Source organism: Phaethon lepturus, unplaced genomic scaffold (genome assembly GCF_000687285.1).
Source record: "Phaethon lepturus isolate BGI_N335 unplaced genomic scaffold, ASM68728v1 scaffold38262, whole genome shotgun sequence".
In the NCBI taxonomy this organism is placed as follows: domain Eukaryota; kingdom Metazoa; phylum Chordata; class Aves; order Phaethontiformes; family Phaethontidae; genus Phaethon; species Phaethon lepturus.
Window position 1 is genome coordinate 20,376 of NW_010521915.1, and position 14,737 is coordinate 35,112.

General features: G+C 39.2%; 1 protein-coding gene across 1 annotated transcript in view; it reads left to right on the top strand.

Moving 5' to 3' along the window:
• LOC104616608 (ectonucleotide pyrophosphatase/phosphodiesterase family member 2-like) overlaps window positions 1–14,737 on the top strand; it is a gene marked incomplete at its 3' end in the record, with an annotated part of 37,201 nt that overhangs the window by 16,215 nt on the left and 6,249 nt on the right. The window contains exons 9-11 of the mRNA XM_010281666.1: window positions 7,751–7,806; window positions 9,986–10,051; window positions 10,762–10,834. Of these exons, the coding sequence (XP_010279968.1) occupies window positions 7,751–7,806; window positions 9,986–10,051; window positions 10,762–10,834 (195 nt within the window). The remainder of the gene's footprint in view (window positions 1–7,750; window positions 7,807–9,985; window positions 10,052–10,761; window positions 10,835–14,737) is intronic.

Consider the following 14,737-nt stretch of genomic DNA (forward strand, 5'->3'; position numbering starts at 1 on the left):
ACAACTTGTTACGCAGCTGTAATTTAATTATGCATTGCCACTTTAATTGTGCATCTTACCTTAATCACAATTAGGTAGGAGTTAGTGGGGAACTAACCATTGGGGACTGCACAAATGTATCTATTTTCAAACTATGATATTTTAAAAGTACAATAGAAGTCCATAAATACTTCATCACCTGTTGTGTTGAGTGGAGAATATTGGTAATTCTGACACGCATCCGTTAGAAACACCTATGCTGCTCCAGAGAATAAAAGTTTTTCTGGATTGTAAACAAGGACCATGAGAAATGTCAGCTGAGAGGAGTTCAAGAAAGTTACACAACAGTGGATGACCATACGCTGGATGAAATCCTCGGAGGACAGGGGGGAGTTTTGCATACACAAGTAAGGACGATAAAATAAACCATCTGATCTGAAGAAGTGTTGAAAAGGAAAAATACACAAATAATGTAAGAAACTGGAAAAGTCTTTGGAGAACTGGAAACAAATGCATAGAGGAAGGGCTATAATTTAATCCCCACACACTTAATATGAGGGAAACTCGTAAGTTTGGGAAACCTGATAAAGTGGCCATAGTGGCTGGGTAACGATGTGGTAGATCTCTTGCAGAAATACAATATAAATGATACTCTCTGCACATTGAAGAATTACATATTTGATAAGAGAATTGCAGACTTTGATAAGAGAAAAAATTATCTCCACCTATATATGGATTAGATACAGTCCCTTTCTAACTCCTTTTTATAATATCTGAATATCTCATTGACACAGACTGCCAGAAATAGCTTGGTATTCAAAGACAAGACAGTAGAATTAAGGGAGGCAGAAGGGAAATGTGGTCTGCGTGTCACAGAAATCTTGTCTGTCATATAACATATTCACCCGGTTCTTAGGTCTTGGGTCTTAAACTGGAGTACTCAAACAACTTCAGAGCAGTACTTGGTTTTCACAGAACTGGGAATTATGTTTCTGCTGAGGAGGCAGAAAAAGCGTCTTGGACCCCCAGTCTCGTATTGTGGCTAAAACTGCCTAGAAGAGAATGTAATTTAATGTTAATAATTTCTGAAATACTTTCTTGCTCCTGGAAACTGGCCTATTGTGTATGGCTTTGTTTAAATGGGGGTGGTGGTGTTTTTTCTTTCTTTCTTTCTTTTTTTTTTTTTTTAATTACTTATTCTAATACTCAGCATCTTGCTGGGAAACAGCCAGATTACCCTGGACATCAGTGGGATTTGGCAGATGAGTAGCTAAATGTTTCTACACCAGGAATTATGAGAAATTAATTTTAAGAGCATTAGGAAAAGGAGAAGCAGGAAGAAGGTAGCTTGGAAGTGTTTTGAGGTGCTCTAGCTGGTTGTGGGCCTTCCTGAAACCCTGTCTTCTGATTTAATATACAACCTTGATTTATTACATAAGCTTAAAACCACCTTGTTTTCAAAACAAAAGTGTTTGATAAGAAACAGCCGCAAAACCACTCCTGGTATTGCTACAGCATCTCACAGAAACGGTGACCATCAGGGCCCAAGCTCCCAAGGGGGATACTAAGTTTACTGCTCATTTTTCATGACTCTCTTTACATCCCAAGTAACTTTTAGCGCTGAATTAGGCCCCAGCTGCCTTTGGCTTCTGTTAAGTAGTGGTTTTCCCTGTCTTGATTTGATGTAGTGAGCTTAAGTTTAAGCTTACACTAGAGACAGTACATCACTTTTTTTTTTTTTAATGATCTTTATGATCCTTAGAAATAATCCACTGGCGTCCCCAAGGCCAGAAGATGACAGGTCTAAAACTGCTGCTCTGTGGTTAATGGGGCCAGAGAGGCTCCTTCACAAGGTAACCCAGCTTGGATCTGAGTTTGACTCCAAAGCTGCCTCTCTCTTCAGAAATAGCTTAATTATAAAAGTATTGAAGATTGTTTAGGGAACCTTGTATGAAGCTTTATTTTCACTATTAACCTTTTAAAGGGAGTACAACCCTCAAAAAGGGCCCAGCTTGAGATGCTGAGATAATCCTTAAAAAGGGCCATGATGTGCCTAGACAAGTGACAGCATGTCGTGAGGCTGTCTTTCCAGTCTGCAAGGTATGCCTGTAGACACTAGGCATCATCACTACACATCTTAACTGGATATTCCTGATTTTTATCTAAATTTCACATTTTATATTAGTCTTTGGGATTTTGCTCTCCTGTTTATTGGAGTTTTGTTGGTTTTGACAATCTAACAATTACAGAAAGAACAACTTATTTTCATTTTCTTGCCTAGTCAGCCTGAGTGAGCATTGGCAGGGTAGTTACATCTGAGGAGCCCAGGCTCTGCAGAAAGCTGTCATCTGCCTTTTTGTCCTGGACACATTTTGCAATCACTTTGATTGGCAGGGGAAGCAGAAGGAGGCATGTCTATAATTGTCTTTCTAAAAGTATTTTATTTTTGTCTAGCTTGAGCCATGAACAAGCAACAGGGTTTTTTGAGTCTGCCTAATTTTTTAATAAGCTTCTTGTACCAAAAACTCCTGTCTGGGCAAGAAGGAAATGCTTAGTTGTCAAGGCTGTGAGAACATTTTTGTCCTGTTAAAGAGTTAAAGAAGGGGCTATTCCACGTTTTACCTTGTTGGCAGGACAAATTGCAAATTTGCAGGAGTGTAACGTTTGACACCACCCTGGTATTAATTCTGCATGCTTGCACCAGTGTGGTACTATTTCTTTACCTGGGAAATGCTGTGATTTCCCCTTTGCCACCTTTGCCTGGACGTGGAAGGGATTTCCCGTTCATGCATTACCAACTCTCTGCAGCGGCTCTATGTGCTTCCTCTGCTCCTGACGCGAATCTCCTTCCCTGGTTGGCGAGTGGGAGCACGTCTGCGCAGCTCGGCCCAAGGGATGGACTTCAGAGACATCCCCCCGACCAGCCCTGACCTGCGATGTGCTGCAGCCCGTCCTTTCGTAGTGCAAAAAATATGGGGCAGCCTTCGCAAAGTTATGGGCTCTTATTTATTTATGGCAGACTAAAAGTAGGAAGGTGCCCCACTTTCTGTGCAGGTTTTTAAAGACAATTCAACAGGTATCTTGAATAACTCTGTATGTAGTATCTGTGCACATATGTGTCTAGCAGTCAGGAAAAGGGAGAACTTGGGATGTCCAAGCTCCATATGACTTTGCCACCTGTCTATCCATAAATAAAGGAGAAGAATTGTAGTCATTCAACACAACATATAAAAATTACAGTAATTCAATTTACAGGGTATGTTTCATATACATCTAGAAAATAATGCTAGTATTATTTCTTGGGACATTTGCCAGTGTACTAGGGTTGAATCTATAGGTCCATAATTTAACAGGTCTTTCTGCACTGGAAAAGTTAGATATTCTCTAATTCCTGTGGCATGATATGAAGACAGACTGGTTAATCTTTGATTTTTTTAATTTATTTTTAATTTATTAAAAATAATTTTTTTTAATATTTATACCCCTCCTCTCTGCTTAAGCAAATTAATTCAGAAATATGGCCTTTATATTGCTTGCAATACAATAAGGCTTGTCCCATATACAAACCAGGGGTGCACATCTGACATAGTTAAACAGCTGACTATAAAATTCCAACATATTAACAGTTAAAACCAACATATTTACATATGGCAAATAAATTACATAAGCTCACAAATGGTACTGACCTTGCCATACCTAACACAGCAAAATTTATGATAAGTGACCTGAACAGATGTGAGCAGCCATGGAGTGTATATAATACATTGCATTTACATGCTCAGTACTGGAACATCTAGGATTAATTAACTTTAGGACTGTAACTAACCAACAGAGAGGAAATGGAACAGTAACCCTTATTCCCTTCTTAATTTCAGTTGTTTTGGATAGACAAGGTTAAGAGGGCATCAGCTGATTTTTTTTTTTTAGTCCTACATTGACTGACAGTGTAGACTCATGTTAGCCTGCAAGAGGCATGACTTGTAGTCTGCCTTGAAAGACAATGAATTTAATTTAAAGACAGTGAGAGATGTTCACTGGTGATTAGGCTGTAACAGTTTGCCGTGCTCTTCTGCTGGAGTGGTTATCCTATAACTAAGGGTAGTAAGGGAACTTACGTGCTCCTATCAGCTGCTCTGGTCTGTTGTCTAGTTTTGCCTAGCCAGTAAAGGGTCTGGCTCACCAAGGGCACTTCTGGTAGAGATTGCTACCACTAGATTCATCAGCAATAACTGTCACAACTCTAAAACACACTGGAAATTTGATTTAAAGCTTGTTTAATGCAGATAGAAATTCTTCCATCTAGATGACTGCTGCTTCTCTGTATGCTTGAAGACATCTCTGCAAATATGTTGTTGTGAGTAGAAGATTTGGGTATGATCTTGAATAGTGTTGAATATTCTTATCTTGGTTTTAAATAAACCAAAGGTTCCCCCTCCCCCCCCCCCAAAAAAAAAAAAAAAGAGGGGGGAGGGCCAGTAGTATTTTGTTGTAACCTTGAGTTGAACTAGGCTCTGCCTGGCGGAATCAGGATGGAGTCATTCAGGCTCACTTCTCAGATGCTGTGGTCAGGTACGGGCCTTTTGATTTGCTGGTCTTTGACTTCAACAGATCATTGTCTTAGTTGATGAGCTTATTTCAAGTGCAGCAGACACACATCCTCATCCAAACAGTTAATGCCGATGTAAAAGGCCACATTCCCAACAGGAGACACTTGGGAGCAGGGAGGGTGCAGTTTTTCCCTGACTGAAGCCAGTCTGGGTGCCTTTGGACTGCTGTCCCCTTGCTGCTCTCTTGGGAGTGTGCAGCTGGGAGTGATCTCCACTTACTTGCATTACTCCTGGTTCAGAAAGGTGTTCATGCTCTTTTCACGTGGCACTCAAGGCACACTCTATGCTTGACAGGAATGAAAAATAGCTATCACCTTCTTGCAGGCATGCTGGGTACCTTGGCAATGTACCTGGGGCCTAATTATTCAGCTGTCAAGATGACTACTGTTTTACTTGCTTGGCCAGAAGGGAGGGTTTCTTTTGGCACATGTTTAAAATCGTTGCCTAAAATAAACAGGGTCATGGCCTGAAATCACAGGTGATGTGCAGTGCTAACAGTCAGGATCAGCACAGCTTCAGCTGCCGAGAGTGGAATTTGGCTGGTCTGATTTGGCAAACCAGGAAGGCTGGACCACTTAGACCTGTGCAGGCAAAAGCACTAGAAAGTCAAATTAGAGTTAACAGATGGTAAAATCCAAATACTGAATTCCCTGGACTTAGTTTGTTGGTACCTTCCCAAAGATATCTGCAGAATTATTTAATCTTTGCTGGAACACAAATGCTTTCAAAGAAAAGTAAATCTGCTGCAGCTCTGCAGGGACAACAGGTTTCCAACTACAGCAAGACCAAAGAGCATAACAGCAGTGGAGCTGACACTCATGCTGAATTTGTACTTGATCTCTTTTCTCTGCCATGATGTGGTTCTGCTCTAGGAATAAATCTGCAATGCAAAGAAAAATGTGATTGCTTTAAGTGTGGGCCCTTTTTCACCTAGGAAGCCCATGAACCACTAAAGAACATGGGAGAGTGCCTGCTTTAGATACAGGGTCCAGGCTGAAGTTATATACCTTTGCTGATTTATATGATGCAAACGAGCTTGTGGATGTATCCTTGCATTGTAGTCAACACCTGACTGCAGCAAATGGGTTCAGTGACATGATCAATGGGTTGTAGGCTCACTTTGTCATCTCTCCTGTTCACCTGTGTTCTTCTGTCCCATCTTGTCAGGGCTCGTATTCTGCGAGCATTTGAAAACAATATCCCTGTTATTCAATAATTCAAAACTAAATTCCAATATAAATTCAAAGCCATTTTTTCTTTTTTGGGTGAGTTATTTTGCAGCCACATCATCGTGTGGTCGTTGTCACTATGCAAACACCAGTGCTGGTGGAAGGCTGGGGCTGCAGAGGCTGGGGGAGATGCTTGGGGGGCTCCTCATTTGGTGGCAGTTTGAGCATGGATTAATATGAACCAACCCTGAAATCAGACTTTTGAGGAGAAGCATCTGAAAACAGAAAAGGGTGGGCTGCAAATCTGTGGCCATTCCGCACCTGCTCTTGCTGCATTTATTTGGTAAGCCACCATTTCTATACCATGGGTGTATTCTTCCCTGGAAAAGAGGATACATTATCAAAAAGTTAGAATACAATGAAAACTAATGATCTTTTACAACAGTGATTTTAATTTAAATGGATTGAGTCCAGTAAAATTTGGAAGAGTAGAAGATGAGAGATAAGTTAAAGGGCATGTCCAGGGCACTGGAGACGCAAAGATGACCAACTTTCCAATAAATAATATAACAATGTCTAAATTTAATTGCTATTAGCTATAGCCTCAGTGTGCAAATGATCTGATTATCAGACTGTGCCAAATTTATTTCAATTAAGGCTGATGCATGAGTAATTCAGGCATGACACTTGAATAATGAGAGTTTATAAGTGCCTGTTTGAGCAAGGTAGAGGGGCCTTGAATGCATTTTCAAAAAGTTGATTTAAAGTAAAACACAGATTTTACAATTATTGAGAGAACTATGTTTTGGTTTAACTACTCGTGAAATGGATAAATTGCAGTATTCATAAATAATGGGAAGAAATAACCTAGTTGTATACATAATGTTGGCCTTTAAGCCATTACCACTTTTGAAATAAGTTTTGAAATAAGTTGGATAGTTCCTTGAAAGGCAAATTTAGTTCTGTAGGGTTACAAACTCATATTGTCTGCTTTCTTTGACTGTGGACCTTTCTGATGTTTGGTCATTCTCATCCCCCTGCGTTATATAGATATTCATAGAGTAGAAAAGAAAGAGAGTGAAGGGGGGGAGAGAGAGAGAAGGGTAATGAGGATAACCAGGAGTATGGTATGCCTTTCATTAGCGAAAGATCAAACAAACCAATGCTACTCTTGCTCAAAAAGGAATAAATAGAGGGCAAAATCACAAATGTTGTAGAGAAATAGGAAGAGAAAGGATTAATAAGCCGTTTTCAGAGCATGAGAACAGTACCCTAACCCTAGTCAAACTGGCAGGTTTAAATCAAATAAACAAAAAACCCCACACTCAGGCAGTGTGTGACAAACTGATTTGTAGCCAGAAAAATATGGAATTTGGAGGATTGAAAAAAGGATTTGAAAAATTCATGGAGATTGTTTCTGTCATTTCCATCAATCACCACTTTGGGTGAGCTCAAAAAGTTCTTAAACATCTATGGAGGAGGGTGTCTCTCCCTGCTTTCTTTATACCCCTGCTCACTCGTCTGTGCCCTTTTTTGTGTACTCTTTTCTAACACGATTTCTGTTGATGGCTACTGGTGGTAGAATATGGGCAGAAAGGCGCGTTTATGCAGATGCTGATTAGTGTTAAGCCGTGTTCTTTCCTAAATGAGTATCCTCCAAATCTTGAACATGAAAAGGCTCAGGTGAGTAATGTCTGGCTTTTGAAAATTAAATGGAATACTGGAGAAGTTCTGGCCGTGACTCTTAATGCTTTGCATTAAAAGCAACACAGAGATTGAGGGGTGAAAGTCTACAGCACAGTGGCTGATCCACCGCTACAGAATTTGCAATGGTTTGTCACTCCACATGTTCAAATTAGGGATGCAGACTGAAAAGTGCAGTTTTCGCTTCTAGGCTCAGGGTAGAAGAATGTGTCTTGAAAACATTTTCTTTTGATTTCTGAGGGTCATTAAAGATCTGAGCACATTCTAATCCTCTTACATTTTCCTCATTAGATTTGGATTACTGCAGCCAAGCAAGGGGTGAAAGCTGGCACGTTCTTCTGGTCTGTGTAAGTGCCCTCTCTTTTCTGGAGATTTGTAACTAATAATTCAGAATTAATTTGATGCAAGTATTTATGAAGTCATTTTCCTTACTCTAAGCATTCGGTAGCTTGGAGACCATACCTATAACTCTCCCTTGTTTCATTTGTGCAATGTTTCTGATAACTAAAGCTGATGCTACAGTTTGCTTCTTTAAGTTCATACATTGATTTTTAGCAGTTGTCTGAAGAAAAGATGTGTGACAATATAAAAAATTACTTACTGTCATTTCACAGTGTGTTGTTTTGCTTCCTTAATATTACTAGCTCTGTTTCCTAGTCCTCTGAGTGTTTGTGGAAGACTCTTTTATTGTCCTCTTATGTCATCTGACATCAACAGCCTGATTGACTGAAAAGCCTGACTCATTCATTTTACAATTCAGTGTGACCTTTGAGTAAGAGATCAAATTTCCCTTTCCTAAAAGGCAGCCTTGAAGATCTTTGCTGCTTATTCTTTTGTTTAATGGTTCCAAATAATTTTCCTTGTCCCAACTAAGATGTATGCATGAATTTTGATAATTTCTGAGTTCTGAGGAATTCATGTGGATCAATCTCTTATTTCATTTTAGTGGCAGGATTGCAGGAGCAAAGAAAATGGGCAAACTGTCAAGATTGAAGTACTAAGGGGGTTTGCCTATCTTTTGTGATTCCATTAGGAATAATACTATTTCCTACTCTAAATATCATAGCATATGGAAGGAATAATAAAACATACCAGTACAAAGCTGATGATAGGCTTAGGCTTGCAAGGTGGTTATCTGACAGAGCTCCAGTCTGGTGCTCTACAAATCAAAGAAATTAATGTGATTCCTAAGCTCTACAACTACGTAGTCACCATAAATGTTTTTGGTCATTGCATGTTTGGGGATATAAAAAGTTATGGAAGGTAACCAAAGATATGTCTTGTGAATGGCAATAGTAAGGGATTGAGTCAGCCCCTTTATGTATGAATGAAATATATATGCCTTAAAACTTTATTATTTAATTTGGGATACAGAATGTTTTTTTGGGAGAATTTTCAGGCAAGCTGTTGGGAAACCAGAAGTGTTAAAAACATTTTAGTCACAAATGACTTAATTGAAATAATATCTTTTTAAATATTGCACAATTAATAAAAATTTCAAACCTGAGAAATATCCAAGAATATTATTCTGCTTTATGATATTGACTTGTTTGTAAATTTTAGCATAAATTCTCTTTTTCATAGTTGTTTTACAACTGAGAGTTCTCCGTATAGTTGGAGACTGAGGACCGCTATTATTCTACAAGGCACTAAAAGCGAACTTATTTCAAAATGGCTGTTGGCATCTATATTACTATGTCAGATGTTTCCGAAGAGTGCTGAATTCAATTCAGCATGGTGAATCCAAGACAGTTGTATTTGATTCCTGCCTTGGGACTCTGCTATTGATCTAGTGGAATCTGGACTCACTATGCTGTTATATTAAAATAACTGTGTGGTCACTGACCTGCAGAGCTTTCCTGAGATGAGATATCTGGAACTTTGACATCTGTTTATAAGGTTATAAGCAGCCAAGCGAGAAGTCTCAGGATACAAACTGTGAAATAGGATGAGTCTGTTCTGCAGAGTGAGAAGCTGTCAAAGTTGTGTAAGGCACCGTGCTGATGGCCTGGTGTTTCAGATGGCTCTCTTCTGCTTTACACCAGCCTAACCCTCAGTTTGGTTACTATTAATTCAATGGAAACTTTTCCAGTGTCTTCAAGACTACCAGAGCAGGACGGTTGTTTAAACCCGTAATGGTGTGAGCAATTTAATGGTTTTTACTCATGCCAGCTATCCAATGGCAGCACCATTGTGCATAAAAAAGGTTCATCTGGGTTAAAGCTACCAGAATGGATCTTTATCCACTCCTATTTAGAACAGTTAGATTTACTGTCTTGAGTTCTGACTTCACTTACAAACTTTTAATCACCTTTATTTTGGAGTATGTATCTCCAGGAGATCTGAAGTGATTCTGTCTGCAAAATAAGAATCAGTATCAAGCAAGACAGAAGATACAGCTTACTAAAAACAAATGATGTAATTATGATTGATGTTAATCATGTTAGAATCAGTTCATAGCAAGGCTTTGTTGATGTCTTTTGTATTCTATGATAACAAGGTATATTTTTGCATTTTGTGGTCCAGTGTCATCCCCCATGAGCGCAGAATATTAACAATACTGCAGTGGCTAACCCTTCCAGACAATGAAAGGTAATTCACTTATTGTCATCTGTTGTTGGATAACTGTTAGTTCGTTTTCTCCTTAAAAGTAGCTGGAAGAGCGAGGGGAAATTTAATTACAAAAATAATTCTTGTTTGTTACACGCTATCACTGATTTAAGGATTTGTTTGGAGTTTCTGTTTAGGTTTTATTTTGTTTTTTTGATCTCAGCTTTTAACCATCAGCATTTTGATTCTTCTCAATAGATGTATGGTATGAATTTATTTCTTACCAAGAAGCATTTAGTTACGTGGATTAACCTGGATTGTTCTTATCCTACTGAGTCTAATATGGATTAACAACCTTAGAAGCAACAGCAGTTACGGACTGGACCCTGAGGACTGGGAAAATGTTAAGATTTTAATTACGAGTATTTTTTAGTACACAAGTTCCCACATGCTGCTGGCTGCAAAGCTCAGGCAAGCTGCTGTTGTGATCTTTCCTCCAAGACTTAGAAAGAGCATGTGTCCTCAGATGGTACCCCATGTGCCTCCCTGCATGTGTTCTTTGATTTAATAAAACTGTAGAACAACTAATTGCTTAATCGTACCATGGAAACATATGACTGAGCAACAGTTCTTTTTCCATAAAGCCAACTCTCATTGGAAGGTTGACTTCATTTGACTTGACCTAACAGGTCTGGGGTTTTTTGCTGTTGTCGAAGGAAAGCTATCCTGAACAAGACCTTTCTTTCTTTCAGACCTTATGTTTATGCTTTCTACTCTGAGCAACCAGATGCTGCTGGCCACAGATACGGTCCTTTCAATTCAGAGGTTAGTACAGATTTTCTTCTGCAGAAAAAGCACATGTCTCAAATACATTTTTGGAATAATTGCCACTGCTCAGGAGTAATATTTTTAGCAACTTTTTTTCACCCGTTTCTGCAATATGTTTCCCCTCTGCCAGAAAAAGCAAAGTTATTGTCTCAAAGATTTATCATGTGAGATTCACTTCTGAGAGAAGGAACTGCCCGTGATTTTCAGGAGGCTATTTCTCTGTGTGATATGATAATGGGAATGGAAAGATGTATTCGGCAAAGGCAGGAGGGTGCAACATTTGGGTGCAATTTTAATTATGCAATGGCATAATTAAACTTTCGTCTAACAATTTATCCTTCTTCAAAGTAATAAAAATATAATGCAGAAAGTATTGAGGAAAAATGCAGAGAAGAAAAAGCTTTCTTTAAAGCTGACAGTCTGCAGTAACCAAAGTAATAATTCCAGTCTGTCATGAGCTGTAAAAAGCTGCTATTTCCAGTTTCATATAGGCTCTAAAGTGGTTCAGAAAGCTTTGCCAGTACTTTTCCCTCAGGGCTGGACTGTTGAGTTTGGGAAAAGGTTTTGAAGCACTGTAAGGTATTTTAATGAAAAATTATGTGCAAAACACTACAGTAGTTTAACCCCTTGTTTGAGCTTTGGGTAGCTGGCTGGGACTGATGAGTGCTTCTTTCCTGCCAACACTGTCCAGGTGACAAGAACTTAAAGACTATGCGTTTCTCTGGGATTTGTGGGGAGGGAAAATAAATTCTGCACCCGAATATCCTACTGCTTTGGGTGACTGGGATCTGGCATCTCTAATCATCTCTGACATCTGGCAAAGGTCCCCTACTTTAGTACAAATGTGTGCCTGAAGATTGCCATCGCAAGACTTTAGGAGTTTCTATACCTTTGAAAACTGAGGAGTGTATCAGATACCTACTCTTTGGAAGGTAATATGAATCTCCCCAAGCAGTGAGGTACCCAGCAGTAATTTCTTACTTGCTTGGTATACATCTGATAGCTGTTCTCTACTGGAGAAGAGAGCAAAGAGAAGCAGCATTAATCTTTTTTGATATGTTTGAGTTATTTGGGCTGTTTAAATAAATTTGCAGTGGTTATGAACTTGCTGTGGGTAGCATCCCTATTGGAGCAGTTTGAGCCATGGTCCCAGAGCAGCGGGTGTGAGGAATTATTCCAAACCAGCACTGAAACACCATACTGGATAGGAAGAAGCAGTCCTTTTCCTGGATAAGCAGTGGTTAAAATCTGCCAACACTCTTGCTAAATTGACAGGCATTGATATGTCTTCATATTGTCATTTGGCTCAGAACAGAAGTCTGGCTTGTCAAGCAAGGTGTTGGTAACGAGAGTTCTCTGATTCAAGGATGTGTTACTCGGTGATGCTTTATAGTTCCTCTTACTGAAGTGTTACAAATATTAAGTGTGGCTTATGACTGACAACTCCAATTTTATTTATCTGTAGACAACCACTTCCTTCTGAACAGAGCTGTGGGGCTCTTTCCATGGACTTAAAGGAGAATATGAAGATGATGACATTGAATTTGTTCTTTAAATTGTAGTCTTTAACAAACCAGTTTAGCATCCAATGTGGTGATCTAGTTGTAAGTGTCTAAAAAGTGAAGTGTAACTGTATCATCCTAGGAAAAGTAATTATAAAAGCAAAAAGCCCCCAGAGGCTCTTATTGTTAGGGGGTTCTTCTGGATGGTTATCTGAAGGTTGACCTCTAATTGCAAGGCAAAGTTTAGGCTCTTAAAAAGTGTGAATTAATAGCTTATGAAAGTTTTACAAATAAATTGATTTATGCCATTTGTGTTAAACACAAGAAGAGCACGAAATTGATTTTTAGCAAATTGAGAACAGATGAGTTAGCAGATGAGCATGTATGGGTTTGCAGTTCAAACAGTGGCTATAACTTTGTGAATGGAAATTTAAATAAATGAATACAGCTGTGTAAGTATACAGATGCTGAGATTTGCTAGGGCCTGGTTTCAGGATAGAAAAGCTAGGAAGTATTTTATGTTGTTTCTCTTGACACTGTTTTCAATATAATTTTTAGGAGCTATGAAATTTACATAAATCAACTGGGAAGAAAAGCCCTCAAAGGGATCCCTTTCAGCTGCTTCCTTGATACTGAGAGCATGACCTCCCTGTGAAATCATTCTTTTCTTGTATACAGCTGGCAGCAGTTAGACAGTTGGAGTAGTACTGACCACTTCATTTTTCTTCATGCAAAGACAGATCAGCCAAACAACAGTGCTTGAAAACAAGCTCTTAACAATTCTGTGTTATATTTCAGATGGGCTTCTTATTTCCTCTTTTGAAGAGTGAAGATTTTATGCTGAGTTTTTTTCTTGATGCATTTAGTAGCTTGAGGAATAGTTTTATACCTTGAAAACCTCCAAATCTTACAAATGTCTGTTAAAGTGAATGTTTTCTGGACCTTATTATACCAAATAATGTTCTAAATGTATTTTAAATGTATACTCTTAAAGGTCTAATGGCATCCATTACCGATAATTTTCAGCTTCCAGACTTCAGTAAATGACACTTAAAGCTTCATAGGACGTGCACAACAGTCCATGTGCAGACTGTCTTAAAAGCTAGAAATAAAGGGACTTAGACGCACTTAAACTTTATTGGTGAATTACCAGTGTTGTTGATATGAATGGAATACAAATTATGGCCAGTGTCCACTAGTGTAACTTTGCATGTCTTCTAACATTATGAATTTAAGTGTAAATGAATTGGTTGTCTAGGTTTTGGGATTTTTGGCTTTGGGTTTGTTTTTTTTTGTGGGACATGAATAAACTTCATTTTATTCAGTATGTCAGTGGGTTCCATTACGTTTCCAGGAGTAGTTATGGGAGTTATCAAATATGTGCTTGCTCTTGATTTACTTCTGCATTTTTTTTTCTTTCCTTCTGTGCTTCTGCAGTTGAACTCTGGTAGGTTGGTCCGTCCGGGTCAAGAAGCAGAGCTTTGGCTGGCTTAGTTACCCTTGTGATGTTATGGTTCCCTTCTGTAAGCGGGGAGGGATTCATTTCCCTCCCCCATAACTCTGTTCTGACTCTTCTCAAGCAAGACTAAGATTTGGCTGGTTAATAAGAACTTGGCTTTTTTTTTTTTTTTTAATCCTAGCTAACTTATTTTTTTGAAAATAAAATAATGTAGAAGTATACTACCATAAGAGCTCTAAAACACATCAAAATCTGGCATTGCTAAGCCGTTCCTGCTGCTCCTCTAACATGCTGTCTTGAGACGGCTATTTTCTGTGTTCAGATCTGAGTCTCCTGCGCTCACGTGTTTCTGGCATTGTGGAGCTCTGTCTGAGCCAATTCAGAGACAGTAAAACGAGAATCCTTCCTTTCCCTGCCGCTCCTCTCATCAGGACTGCACAAAGCTTGAAGCGTGTTTAAAAACAGAAAACTCTGGTGCTGCTTTATTAAAATGCCTTTCTGGAGAGAGACGAATGAGACTGGACTAGAATCTCCTTTCCAGCTGCTTGCCTTGGAAGCAATGAAACAGCATGGCAGATGGTAACATCCCCTCCCTTCCCTTCCCTGTTTACATAGCTCTGTAACCAAACAACTGTGAGAAGCTGCCTAAGTACATAGAAGTAAAATATCATCATAAATCTCCGACTCTTCTCGAGCCCACTCAGCGTGCTCCGTTACACACAGCATAGCCTAGTTACTATCTCCGGGTAGGCGAAATCTATCGCCGCTTCACACGCAGTCCCAAGCAGTGCCAAGAGCCTGCGACTTGTGTTAAAGTCAGTGAGAGTGGTACAGTTTAAAATTATAAGCAAGTTGATTAATAGGATAGCAGATTATTACAGTTACATCTTAATTCCGCCCCCCCCCCCCCTCTTTTACGTCTACCCTACGTCTGGGCGC